This window comes from Callithrix jacchus, chromosome 8, assembly GCF_049354715.1.
Source record: "Callithrix jacchus isolate 240 chromosome 8, calJac240_pri, whole genome shotgun sequence".
Classification (NCBI taxonomy): domain Eukaryota; kingdom Metazoa; phylum Chordata; class Mammalia; order Primates; family Cebidae; genus Callithrix; species Callithrix jacchus.
In genome coordinates, this window is record NC_133509.1 from 32,671,021 (window position 1) to 32,684,834 (window position 13,814).

General features: G+C 51.8%; 2 protein-coding genes across 14 annotated transcripts in view; one reads left to right on the plus strand and one right to left on the minus strand.

Moving 5' to 3' along the window:
- Positions 1 to 13,791, plus strand: part of DUOX1 (dual oxidase 1) — a 35,127-nt gene extending 21,336 nt beyond the window's left edge. For 6 of the 9 annotated variants that reach the window (XM_078334156.1, XM_054239584.2, XM_054239582.2 and 3 more), the window contains 10 exons: positions 504 to 682; positions 973 to 1,203; positions 2,064 to 2,163; positions 2,489 to 2,538; positions 4,294 to 4,421; positions 9,188 to 9,341; positions 10,012 to 10,244; positions 10,493 to 10,651; positions 12,079 to 12,234; positions 12,337 to 13,791. In XM_078334156.1, the coding sequence (XP_078190282.1) occupies positions 504 to 682; positions 973 to 1,203; positions 2,064 to 2,163; positions 2,489 to 2,538; positions 4,294 to 4,421; positions 9,188 to 9,341; positions 10,012 to 10,244; positions 10,493 to 10,651; positions 12,079 to 12,234; positions 12,337 to 12,597 (1,651 nt within the window). In that variant the 3' untranslated portion in view covers positions 12,598 to 13,791. The remainder of the gene's footprint in view (positions 1 to 503; positions 683 to 972; positions 1,204 to 2,063; positions 2,164 to 2,488; positions 2,539 to 4,293; positions 4,422 to 9,187; positions 9,342 to 10,011; positions 10,245 to 10,492; positions 10,652 to 12,078; positions 12,235 to 12,336) is intronic. The other 3 variants (XM_054239581.2, XM_078334157.1, XM_035259545.3) reach the window with 1 other exon arrangement.
- Positions 1 to 13,814, minus strand: part of DUOXA1 (dual oxidase maturation factor 1) — a 48,852-nt gene that overhangs the window by 33,688 nt on the left and 1,350 nt on the right. The window lies entirely within an intron of this gene.

Genomic DNA, 13,814 nt, shown 5'->3' on the forward strand with positions numbered 1-13,814 from the left:
GGTACAGGCAGGTGAACAGTCCTTGTCCAAAAACATCACAATCTAAGGAGATGGTCTGGTACACTGATCATTTCAATGTCAACTGATGACTATTCTAATAGTGGTAAGAGCGAAGGGCTTTGGAACTCAAGGAAGCACTCACCTCTGCCAGGGAGGTCAGAGATGCCTTCATGGAAGAGGTGTCCTTTGAGTCTCTAGTAAAGGCTGTGAGTGCTGGGTGGGGGTTGGGAGCTACAGACTGAGTGTGAATGAACCTGGGTGGATGGAGTGTATCCCCTGGGAAGAAATGACCATTCCGGGCCATTCCTCCACTGCCAGCTTGCTTATGGAGTGCAATATAGCCTGATATAGTGAAGTCTCAACCTACTTCCACAAGAGTCACGCAGTCCCTTTTTTGGAAGCGGTGGGCTTCCCTCCTTCTGGGCGGCTCCCCTCCGGGAAGTGGGGCCCCATTAACGTTGGATCTGATGGGGGGCCAAGGGCTAAGGCTTCCTCTCTCCCAGGGTAACGTCATTCCAGCCCTTGCTGTTCACTGAGGCACATCGAGAGAAGTTCCAACGCAGCCGTCTCCACCAGACCGTGCAGCAGTTCAAGCGCTTCATTGAGAACTACCGGCGCCACATCGGCTGCGTGGCCGTGTTCTACACCATCGCTGGGGGACTTTTCCTGGAGAGGGCCTACTGTGAGTGACTTTACATACCACAAGCCCTGTCCCTAGGCTTGCAATGAGTGATCGCCCTGGGGGTGAGGCCTACTGTGAGTGACAGACAGCACCAGGGCGGGGCCTGCGATAACTGCCAGCCCTGGGTCAGGTGACTGCAACCTGCTGAATGGAGCCTGTCTGAGTTAAGACTGTGAGGGGGAGGCCTGTTGTGAGTGGCAGCCGGCCAGCGCCTGCAGCTGATGACCTCCCTAACCAGCTCTCTCTCCTCTGCACTGCCCCTCCCTTGCCTGCCTGGGCCCCCTGTGCAGACTACGCCTTTGCCGCACACCACATGGGCATCACGGACACCACTCGCGTGGGCATCATCCTGTCACGGGGCACAGCGGCCAGCATCTCCTTCATGTTCTCCTATATCCTGCTCACCATGTGCCGCAACCTCATCACCTTCCTGCGAGAAACCTTCCTCAACCGCTATGTGCCCTTCGACGCCGCTGTTGACTTCCATCGCCTCATTGCCTCCACCGCCATCGTCCTCACAGGCAGGGCCTGGGTGTCCTTGGGAGGATCTCCAGGGCCTTCCACCCTGCTTCCCTTCCACCCTGGCTTCCCCTCCTCTGAGAGACCCCTCTCTGCTGGCATTTACCTTTAATGTCCTTCTCCATCAGGATGGAGTTGGCCTGGGCCAGGGTGTGAAGTAAGCCAGGGAGCCCATCACTAGTCACTGCCAAGTGCCTCTTCCCACACTTTCCAGGGTACCTCACTAGCCTCAGCTGACGAGTTACTAACACCCCAGAATGAGTGTGCATAATGTGTCATTTCTTCCACTTTTTATGTTTTAAAGTATGACTGTGATAGAAAGCACAGGAGTGAACTTCTAATGCTGTAATTTCAGACTCACATGGTTATGTGCATGGATGGTGTGTCTGTGGGGTGTGCAGTAGGGCCAGGAGATTGATTAGAGGTTAGAAGTCCAGGCTAGGTGCAGTGGCTCTTGCCTGTAATCCCAGCACTTTGGGAGGCCAAGGCAGGTAGATCACTCAAGGTCTGGAGTTCGAGACCAGCCTGGCCACTATGGTGAAACCCTGTCTCTACTAAAAATACAAAAATCAGCCCGGTGTACTGACATGAACCTGTAGTCCCAGCTACTCGGGAGGCTGAGGCAGGAGAACTGCTTGAACCTGGGAGGCGGAGGTTGCAGTGAGCCAAGATTGCACCACTGCCCTCCAGCCTGGGCAACAGAGCAAGACTCCATCTAAAAAAAAAAAAAAAAAAGGTCAGAAGCCCCATAGGGTGCTTCTTCAGGCCCCCTACTCTAGCTAGGGTCCTCCACCTTGTGTTCAATAAGTGAGCACCCACCCTGGGCTGCCCCAAGCTCACCACCCTGTCTGCTCTTCCTTAGTTTTACACAGTGTGGGCCATGTGGTGAATGTGTACCTGTTCTCCATCAGCCCCCTCAGCATCCTCTCCTGTCTCTTTCCTGGCCTCTTCCATGATGACGGGTGAGTAGGTGTGTGTGTGTGTGTGTGTGTGTGTGTGTGTGAGAGACAGAGAGAGAGAGAGAGCGAGAGAGAGAGAGAGAGAGAGAGAGAGAGATGTGTGTGTGTGTGTGTAGTAGGAGGATTCCTTTTGGGTGGAAAGAAACAAATTCTCTGACTCAGAGGAGAGTGTCACCTTCTAGGTTACAGGATAGACAGTGACCAGCCTGAGACCCCAATGCCAAGTCAGCAGGAGAGACTGGTGTCTGAGTTGGGATGCCTCCCCTGGAGGGTCCCATCTGGAAGTCCCAGAGATCTCTCAGGGTCTCTCCTTGCTGTCCCCACACAGGTCTGAGTTTCCCCAGAAGTATTACTGGTGGTTCTTCCAGACTGTACCAGGTAAGAACCCTCCCTGATCCATGAATTTCTGGACCTGACTGTGAGCTCAAGGCTCTGGGTTCTCTGCACCCTGGAGCAGACCAGGTTCACTCATTCAGCTCTTCTGGTGACCCAGGCTCTGCCCTCTGGCTAGAGGACACTACTGGGTGGCAGGAGACTTAGGCTACTCTGCAATGCAGTCCTCCTCCCAGGAGCTTAGCTGGTTTCCTGCCCCTATTTTGGGCTAGTTCCTCCTCTAGTAGGGGTAGTAGGAGAAATACCTCCTACTCTGGACTAGTTCCAGTGGAATAGGAGTGGCTACCTCTTCCTCCAACACACACACATACCATAACAATAGCTTGGAGAAACGCTGTGTCCCAGCTGCATGGGGTCAGGCTCTTTGTCAATCCAGACAGAGGCCTCTACCCAGTATGCCTTGAAAAGAATGTTTGGGGGATATTCCTAACTGCTTATAATCACCCATCTTAGAGCTATTAGCTGTGAATCTATTCAAACTCTCTTGAAGCTATTTATAGTTTCAGTCTGTTCCTTCCTTGGGGTAACACAATTTCTATACTGGCTCCTCTCTGTGAAACACAGCATGGCTTTTTTTTTTTTTTTTAATTCTAAAATGATCTGCTTTGAACTTCAGAGGGTGCTTGCTAATTCCTGTACACTGAGATTTAGTGGATAAGGCTGTGTTTATGCTCTCCTCTCCTTTTAGGACTTTACAGGCTTCGGTTAGATCCCTTCTTAACCTTTGCTTTTTTATCCTTCAGGGCTCTAATCTTCTTAACTTATGCCTCTCTCCTCCTTGATCACTTGAGGGACCATTCTCTGTCCTCCCCACCCTGCCCTGGCTCTAGTATTATCCCCCTATATACCCATGGCCTGCATTCTCTGTGAGAGGAGGGGCCTGCCACCAACTCTGGGTTGTACTTGGGGACTCTGGTGATAAGCAGGGAGTATGGTCCTGCCCAGCCACTAACAGTGCCAGTGCTCATGTTGTGTGCTGTGGCAGCCAGTGATGCAGGGACAAGGACCAAACCTTGACTTGATGAGGGCAGGCCTCCATTTCCATTGTCTGGCCCAGAGTGGACACCCTGTGCATCCATTCATTCAGGACACATTTATATAGGGCCCACGGTGTGCCAGGCCCCTGCACTAGGAACTAGGATTCAGTGGCAAACTTAGTCCATTCCTTGTACTTGAAAACCTGTCAGGAAAGTGACACACAAAAACCAAATAATGACATGGGTAAAAAATCGGCTGGGCACAGTGGCTCACACCTATAATCCCAGCACTTTGGGAGGTCAAGGTGGGAGGATCACCTGAGGCCAGGAATTCAAGACCAGCCTGGCCAACATGGTGAAACCCTATTTCAATTAAAAATACAAAAATTGGCTGGGCATGGTGGTGCATGCCTGTAGTCCCAGCTACTCGGGAAGGTGAGACAGGAGAATCACTTTAACCCAGGAGGCGGAGGTTGCAGTGAGCCAAGATATCACCACTGCACTCCAACCTGGGTGACAGAGCGAGACTCTCTGTCTCAAAAAAAAAAAAATCATGGTGACAAGGGCTATGAAAAACAAACAAGGTCCGCTGAAATAAAAGGTACTTGTGATCAGTGGTGTGGGGAGAGAGGACCAGAGGAGAATGCTGGGACATTCTTACCCCAACTTGGGCAGTGGAGTGGAGAGGGGACCTTGGAAGCCCCAGAATAGTCCCCTTTGAAGGCACTGTTCCTCCACCGTCCACCCTATGTTCACATTGCAGGCCTCACAGGGGTTGTGCTGCTCCTGGTCCTGGCCATCATGTATGTCTTCGCCTCCCACCACTTCCGCCGCCGCAGCTTCCGGGGCTTCTGGCTGACCCACCACCTCTACATCCTGCTCTACGTCCTGGTGAGGGGTTTTGGTGATGAGCCAGGCCAGGAGGGTATGGGTAGGACATTTCCAGAGAGGGAAGGAGGGTTGAGACATTCATTCTATTTCATGCTATCTGAAGCATCCTCTTCACTTCTCCACATCCCTCTATGAAGGTGTAGATGATAGTACAGGGCTCTCCAGTAGAATGACCCCAATATGCAGCACTTGGAAGGTCAGCTCCCTAGGATAGGTTTTGCAGTAGCAGCCCTGCCAGACTGATCTCCATCCTCAAAGACACCTCTATGTCACTTCTGCCCAGCTAGTCTTTCCCCACTTTGGGTGGCTGCGTTTAGCTCCTGGGTGGACTACTTGCACCCAAAAGAACATCACCCTTTTTGAAGAAAGTTAAATGCCATTTTTGTTCTGATCCTATTTTGGGAGGCATTAGTCATCCCACCCCACTAACTGCCACTTGTACAGCATAAAGCTTGTTCAAAATGTCTTCAGATGGACTGCCAATCAAATGATTTTTTTTTAGATGAAGTCTTGCCTTGTCACCCAGGCTGGAGCACAATGGAGCAATCTCGGTTCACTGCAACCTCTGCCTCCCAGGTAGCTGGGACTATAGGCATGTGCCACCACACCCAGCTAATTTTTTGTATTTTTAGTAGAGACAGGGTTTCACCATGTTAGCCAGAATGGTCTCGATCTCCTGACCTCGTGATCCACCCACCTTGGCCTCCCAAAGTGCTGGGATTACAGGTGTGAGCCACAGTGCCCAGCTGATCAAATGGATTAAGACTCTACCTCCTGCCTCCCTTGGGTTTCTCGTTGGCTGTTTAGCTGGTTAGTTCCTGAGCTGATTCTGTGTCCCTGTGTTGTGGCTCTGCTTGCCTGCCTTCCTCATGAACAGAGACATTTCCCCAAACAGTACTATGAGGGCCTCATTTGGAAGCTAAACCAAGTCCCAAGGCTCCAGCTCTTCCCTGCAGCAGAATGGCACACAGGGCTCTCCTTCGTGCTGAAACAAAGAGACACGACACCCTGGCCTCGATCAGGTTGGCTCCTGCTGTCTGACCTGCCTTCTCTCAGGTGCAGTTCTGACCTCACTGACAGCAGAGTCTGTTTCATCTTGCCTGTGGCTCAGCATTTCACAGTTCTGAAGATGACTACTCAGCCTTGGCTTGATAATGTGCATTTCCTAAGAAATCTCTTTCTTTGGAAGCTGTGACTAATTTACCCTCTCTCTTCCTCTTCCCAATAATAAGTGGAGCCCTAGCATTCTTGGCTACTGCTTCTGGTGGGGGTGGAGATGACATTCTTCTTCCTGGTGATAAAGCAGCTACTTTGAACTAGATAAGAAATCCACAAGAGTGGCCAGGGAGGCTCCCTAAGACCCAGAGCACTTTCTGATTTGTCCTGGGGTATAGGCATCACTAGGATTCTAAGCCACCCTTCTTGCAAGCAGGAAAGTCAGGGGCTCGAAAGCTGCAGCCAGGCACAGTGGCTCACATCCGTAATCCCATCAAGTTGGGACACCAAGATGGGTGGATCACCTAAGGCCAGGAGCTCACAACCAGCCTGGCCAACATGGTGAAACCCCTTCTCAACTGAAAATACAAAAATTAACTTAGGAGGCTGAGGCATAAGAACTGCTTGAACCCAGGAGGTGAAGGTTGCAGTGAGGCGAGATCGTGCCATTACACTCCAGCCTGGGCCACTGATGGAGACCCTCTCTAAAACAAAAAAACAAAAAAAACAAAAAACAAAGAAAGAAAGGTGCATGCCTCTATGCTAGGCTACTCTCATCTGCAGTTCGGGACAGTCTCAGCAGGGCAAAAGCACCCTCTTCGTTCCCACTTCTCCCAGGTGTGACCACTTAACTTCAAGCAGAAAGAGAAATTACAGGTAAAGGACCCTAGCATAGACGAGACCCTGGGGAAGAATGGCCAATCTTCTTATCCAGGCAGAAGAGGGTAGGGCTAACACCTCAGAGGCTGAGCCGGCTGGCTACCCCCACCACCCCATCCCACCAGCCAACAAGGAATCTGAAGCAGCCTTGTGGTTTAAAAGGAAAGCCAGCACAAAATAGGGTGTATAAACAGAGCAGCATGACATCACCCTGCCATTGTACTCAGCCTGTTTGGAGGCTCGGAAAGCCTTGGGGGTGGGTGTAGGCTCCACCATGAAACAGTGAAATTGGGGAAGGAAGAGCCAGTTCAAAGAAGAGCTCAGAGCGGTTTCAGTTAGTCTTGTAGGGAAAGGTTCAAGAATCTAGGAAGACTCAGCTGGGGGAAGGGACTCCTAAATGCAGAACCAGAGTTCAGTTTAAAAGCTATCTGTTGGCCGTGTGGGGTGGCTCACTCCTGTAATCCCAGCACTTTAGGAGGCTGAGGTGGGCGGATCACGAGATCAGGAGATTGAAACCATCCTGGTTAACACGGTGAAATCCCGTCTTTACTAAAAATACAAAAAATTAGCCAAGCATGGTGGCACACACCTGTAGTCCCAGCTACTCAGGAGGCTGAGGCAGCAGAATCATTTGAACCTGGGAGTCGGAGGTTGCAGTGAGCTGAGATCATACCACTGCACTCCAGCCCGGGTGACAAAGTGAGACTCTGCCTCAGAAAAAAAAAATCTGTTAAGGGTCTATTGTGTACTAGCTTTCTGTAGCACCCAGCAGCAGAGAGGGAGACTCTTATCTCTTCCTTAGGAACTTAGGATTTGCTGTGACAAAGTGGCACATGTCTGAAATGATCAAAATGAACACGATATAGGATTAATTACTGAGTGGAGTGTTCCAAACAGGAAGTTATAGGATTTCATTGAAGGGGGTTTCACTTGGGCTAAATTGGCTAGGGAAGACTTTGAGGAGAAGACTGGACTTGGGCCAAGAGCCTGGGAGAGACAAGCTAAGCTTTGACAGGGCAGAGTGGAAACTGAAGAACAATCTGGGTGAAAGGAAGGGCATGAGCACAGGTGCAGAGATGGGAACAGTGATAGGATATTCAGGAGACAGGGGACAGGCCTGGCTGTGGATGGTTATAGGGCATTAGGTTGTGGCAGGACATGCTGCTGGTGATCATGTGGAGGCTGCAGCTGAAACTGAGGGGCTGTGGCTCAGCTGAGAGGCCACGTCACACGGCAGAGCACAGAAAGAGAAAAACAGAGCATGACAAAACCAGGCTTGGGCAACACCCATGACTGGGGGTGGCAGCAGGAATGAAGCCAGTGGAGGAGATGGAAAGCCAGTGGCCCAAAGTGGGAGAAGCAGTAGAACATTGTTGCAGAAGTGGCAAGAGGTTGGTCACTGTGCCTCAGGCTGCCAAGAGTAGGAGCCAATGTGGCCTGAAAGGAGACCTTGAGATCTGGCCATTTGTGGGGCTTCTGGGAAGGTCCTAAGAAAAGGTGGAGGCAGAAGTCAGACTGGGCCAGACTCAGGAGCAAGCAAATGGGAAGAATTTGCTGGTCAAGTAGTGTCTGACCGTGTTAGACGAACTTACTAGGGAAAGGACCAAACTTACTAGGGAAAGGACCAGAGCTGGATGATACCTGTCAGTTATTTCATGGAAAAGGGAAACTAGTTAGGTATTCTTAGCCTGGAAGAAGAGAGGATAAACTGGGGCAAAGCCTTTCCCCAACAGTTATTGAGTGCCTCTGTATGCCAGGCAGAAACTGCTAGGAGCTTATAATAGCAAACAATCCCTACCCCTTCAGTCCAGTGGGAAAAACAACAGTAAAAATGTAAATGAATGAGCAAGCGGAAGTACTGTTGGCCAGATGTGGTGGCTCATGCCTGTAATCCCAGCACTTTGGGAGGCTGAGGTGGGCAGATCATTTGAGGTCAGGAGTTCAAGACCAGCCTGGCCAGCGTGGTGGAACCCATCTTTACTAAAAATACAAAAATTATCCAGGTGTGGTGGCGGGTGCCAGTAATCCCAGCTACTCGGGAGGGTGAGGAAGAATCTCTTGAACCTGGGAGGTGAAGGTTGCAGTGAGCCGAGATCGAACCACTGCACTCCAGCCTGGGTAACACAGCGAGACTCTGTCCCCCAATCCCCAAAAAACAAAAGTACTATTGATGACAATGCATACTCTTTGTTTTTTGTTGTTGTTGTTTGTTTGTTTTACTATCTCCAGTAATGGGTATAAGGAAGACAATGCATACTCTAAGAGGGTCAACAAGCAGATGTAGTAGATTGGACTGAGGGGAGGCCTGAGGAGGTGGTTTCTACTAAGACCTGAAAAATGAGATTGAGCTAGCCATGGGAAGAACCAGAAGGACATTCCAGGCAGGAGATGCAAACGTCCTAAAGCAGAAAGGACTTGCCATGTATGAGGAACAGAGAGGGGAGAAGGGCTAGCAGCTAGAGGTCAGAGTACTTATGAGGCCTTGTAGTGCAATGGGAAGGCCACCAAAGCTTTTAAAGCTGGGGATGAACATGATACAATGAACTTTACAAAGTCACACTGGCTGCCTTGAAGAGAGAGGATTATAGTGAGGCAAGACAAGTGGAAGACCTATTTCCACTGGAAGGCTGCTGCATGAATCCAGGTGACAGGAGACATCGCTTGATCTAGAGTGGTGTCAGGGATCTGGAAAATACTCTCATTCCTCATGGAATGCTATGGAGGATGGAGTTGGGAGTGGTGAGATTTTGCATCCTGGAAGGAGCATGGTTTGTGGTGAGGTGGGGGCTGGATATACCAGTGGGGAAGGATGCAGGGTCTAAGGCCTGAGCTGGCCCCACACTCTGCTGTGGGTGTTGCTAGGTCTGAGTAGAGCTCTTTCCCCCATCCAGCTCATCATCCACGGTAGCTTTGCTCTGATCCAGCTGCCCCGTTTCCACATCTTCTTCCTGGTCCCAGCAATCATCTATGGGGGTGACAAGTTGGTGAGCCTGAGCCGGAAGAAGGTGGAGATCAGCGTGGTGAAGGCGGAGCTGCTGCCCTCAGGTACTAGCCTCGCAGAAGATCAGCTTGGTGGCACTGAGGGAGCTGACGAGGCAGAGGCAGAGTACACAGTCTCCTGGTTGGGCCCAGTGGAGCTTGCAGGGGCTTTGGGTGGTAAGGACAAAGAAGCTGATGGGGGCTGGGTATAGCGGTTCACGCTTGTAATCCCAACACTTTGGGAGGCCGAGGTGAGCAGATCATGAGGTCAAGAGTTGGAGATCATCCTGGCCAACATGGTGAAACCCTGTCTCTACTAAACATACAAAAATTAGCTGGGGGTCATAGCGTGTGTCTGTAGTCCCAACTACTCAGGAGGCTGAGGCAGAACTGCTTGAACCCGGAGGCAGAGGTTGCAGTGAGCTGAGGTCACGCCACTGTACTCTATGCTCCAGCCTAGTGACAAAGTGAGACTCCATCTCAAAAAAAAAAAAAAAAAAAAAATGCTGGTAGGGAAGAGCTCTTTGCCAGAGGACCTAAGCCTCTCTCATCACAGAGCAGAGAAGCTCAGGTGAGCCCCAGTGCTGCCTGGCCTCCCTCAGGGTGAGCTTCTGATGGGGGAGGCTTCCCTAGTCATATTCCAGAAGCAGAACTGAGGCTGTGGGTAGGGAGCTCTCTGGAGGCCACATTGTTGCTGGGTTCAGGGCAGCAGCCTCCACCCATCATCCCTCCCCAGGAGTGACCTACCTGCGGTTCCAGCGGCCTCAGGGCTTTGAGTACAAGTCGGGGCAGTGGGTGCGGATTGCTTGCCTGTCTCTGGGGACCACTGAGTACCACCCCTTCACACTGACCTCCGCGCCCCATGAGGACACACTCAGCCTGCACATCCGGGCAGCAGGGCCCTGGACCACTCGCCTCAGGGAGATTTACTCAGCCCCGACGGGTGACAGATGTGCCAGATACCCGAAGGTACCAGACCCAGGCCAGATGTGTCACATGCTCCCATATCTCCTTTGAAGGCCTTGGCCTGGCAGCACTAGATTCCCCACTCTGTTCCTTCCCTCCCCGCATCTAGAGACTGGTTGTTCCAGATAATGGCACAAACCCTCCTCTTCCCCTCACTCCATATATGTATCTGCCTTTCCCTCCCTCTCATTTCTGACTTCAGATCTATGGTGGTGGCCAAGCTTAACTCAAACCCATGCCCTTCCCTACAGCTGTATCTTGATGGACCATTTGGAGAGGGCCACCAGGAGTGGCATAAGTTTGAGGTGTCAGTGCTAGTGGGAGGGGGCATTGGGGTCACCCCTTTTGCCTCTATCCTCAAAGACCTGGTCTTCAAGTCATCAGTCAGCTGCCAAGTGTTCTGTAAGAAGGTGAGTACTCCCTCTTCCCACCAACCCGTGGCCCCTTCTTCCTTGTTATTGTACCCATCTGTGCCTTTCTCCCCTGCCTTTGTTCTTGGTTTCCCTGAACTGGGCAGGGGCAAGTTGGTTTGAAACCTGGGGTTAGGTCGTGGATGGGATGGTGTCAGGATATCTCTAGACCCTGAACGACAGAAATGGTTTGCAGATGCCTCCAGGATCCTGCCTGGTTTACAAAAACTCCTTCCCTCAGTTAGGGGTGCTCCACATAGGATTTACTTCTCAGAGTTCCTCTAGGAAAGGTTGGAGGGGGTGAAGAAACCCATTCCTTCTTACAGAGGAGCTCAGCACTTGGAGCCTTATTGCACTGGAAAAGGGAAGGGCACACAGGTGGGGCACAAATGAAACTGGCTCAGATCTCAAGAGGAAGAGGAGGGGGGGCAAGGCAGGGCTGTTGGGCCAGGTTGGCCCCAGGAACACAGCTCAAACCCTGCGGCACTCACACGGGTCCTTTCACCCCAGCCTGGACCTGGTAGCAGGCCCCTGCTCGTCTTTCTGGGCCTGGCAGGTGAGTCAGGGGCCCTGGAATGCAGTGGGCAGAGGCCCAGCCCATGTGCTGTCAGCATTCAGAGGGTGACAGCTCCTCTTCTCTTCTCTGCCTTTTTTTTTTTTTGGTCACAGTGTCACCCTGTTGCCCGGGCTGGAGTGCAGTGGTATGATCTCAGCTCACTGCAACCTCTGCTGCCCAGGTTCAAGCCATTCTCCTGCCTCAGCCTCCCGAGTAACTGGGATTACAGGCACCTGCCACCGCACCTGGCTAATTTTTCTAGTTTTAGTAGAGATGGGGTTTCACCATCTTGGCCAGGCTGGTCTTGAACTCCTGACGTCATGATCCACCTGCCTCCGCCTCCCAAAGTGCTGGGATTACAGGTGTGAGCCACTGCACCCAGCAGCCTTCTGCTGCTTAACTATACAGCCCCATTTTCCCTGCTCAGAAGCTCTCTGCAGGGCAGCTTCCAACCACTGATCTCTTAAAGCCTATCCCCATTTGCCCATGCAGCTGCTGGGTCTCCCTGAGGTTTTTCTGTGAAATGCCCTTCAGGCACTAGGTGCCTGGCAGCCTGAGCAGGAACCACTGGAGGGAACTGTAGGACAGGCTGAGCATGAGAGCTGCTTCCCATCCCACAGACCTTCACCTGGCAATCACCAAGGGACCTTTCCCATCACCCCGGGCTATCTCTCACTTCCACCTCTCCGTGCCCTGGGGCGACTCCATCTCTGGCCTCAGAGTCTGGCCCTGTGGCCCATACACTCCATCTCGCCAGCCTGTCTAGGGAGGGGCACAAGCTGGCTGAGGTCAGAGGAGTTCTATCTGTATGGATACCCCTGGGATCTAGGGCTGAGCTGAGCTGAGTCCTGAGCTCCAGCCATGTCCCCAGATCTACTTCATCTGGGTGACAAGGACCCAGCGTCAGTTTGAGTGGCTGGCTGACATCATCCGAGAGGTGGAGGAGAATGACCACCAGGACCTGGTGTCTGTGCACATCTACATCACCCAGCTGGCTGAGAAGTTCGACCTCAGGACTACCATGCTGGTATGTCAGGATCCCCCAGGAGGGTATGTGGGACACTATCTGAGCTAGAAGTTGACCCTAGCTGTGCCTGGCTGAACTTTGTTCCACCCGTCTCTACCACAGTACATCTGTGAGCGGCACTTCCAAAAGGTTCTGAACCGGAGTCTATTCACGGGCCTGCGCTCCATCACCCACTTTGGCCGCCCCCCCTTTGAGCCCTTCTTCAACTCCCTGCAGGAGGTCCACCCCCAGGTCAGTCTCACCCATATCCAGGTTCTCTTCCTCTTTATCATTTGGGGTCTGAACAAAGCTCCAAACCCTGCCCCATCAAGGAGGAAACTGACTGCTGGTAAGAACCCATCCCCTGGGAGATTGGTGGGGTAATGGAAGGGAAAGGATAGGTGTGCGGGGGGCGAGGGGGGTCACCCTTAGGTGCTAAGGAGGAGGCAGGCAATAGGGACTTGCCATCTCTGAAGCCATGACGAAGAGCTCAGTCATTGAGCTAGTCCTCGCCATAAACTCAGGGCTACCCTCACCATTAATACTGAGTCAGCCCTCAGCATAGACACTGAGGTAACTAACCTTTACCACTAGCATTGGACTAGTCACTACTCACAAATACTGGGCTAGCCCTCCATGAGACGCTGAGCTTTTCCTCAACTTGAACACTGATTAACCCAACCCCTATTAGAAATGTTGATTTAGCACTTAGCAAAATTCTACTAGACTTATACTGAGCCAGCCCTCACCATGCATGGTACAAAGCAAACCATTGGGAGCACTGCTGGCTTTTTTTTTTAAGAAAGGGTGTTGCTCTGTCACACAGGCTGGAGTGTGGTGGTGCAATCCCAGTTTACTGTAACCTCCAACTCCTGGGTGCAAGCAATCCTCCCACCTCAGCCTCCCAAGTAGCTGGGACTGCCACTAGTGCACCATTATGACCAGCTAATTAAAAAAAAAAATGTAGAGACAGGGATCTCACTATGTTGCCCAGGTTGGTCTTGAACTAGGGAGCTACCCCTTCCTGTGAACTCTGAGTTATCCCTATTTTTGAACACTGAGTTAGCTCTGCCTCTAAGCAACGAGCTAGCCTTTACTTATTCCTCCTGCAACAGGTCCGGAAGATCGGAGTGTTTAGCTGTGGCCCCCCTGGCATGACCAAGAATGTGGAAAAGGCCTGTCAGCTCATAAACAGGCAGGACCGGACTCACTTCTCCCACCATTATGAGAACTTCTAGGCCCCCTGCCCAGGGGCTCTGCCTACCGCCCAGTTGAGCCTCTGCCCAAGAGGTTTGGGCCCACACCTCCTTTCTGTTCTTCCTATTTCTGGCTGCCTCAGCCTTCTCTCATCTTATCTCTCAACCTTGTTCCAGGTGGCCACAGTCAGTCACCACGTGTGGGCTCAGGGATCCCAGGATGTGTCTTACCCTGCAGAAATGGGGGGCAGTATCTAGGAACTAGAGAGAAGTAGGGGAGCTACTTGGTTTGGGGCAAACTGAAACCTCTTCTTCGACTTCAAAACAAAACAAACAAAAACAACACACCAAAAAAACCTCAAAAGACAAGCTGACCTGACAAGTACTGTGTGTGCCCCTGTCTGT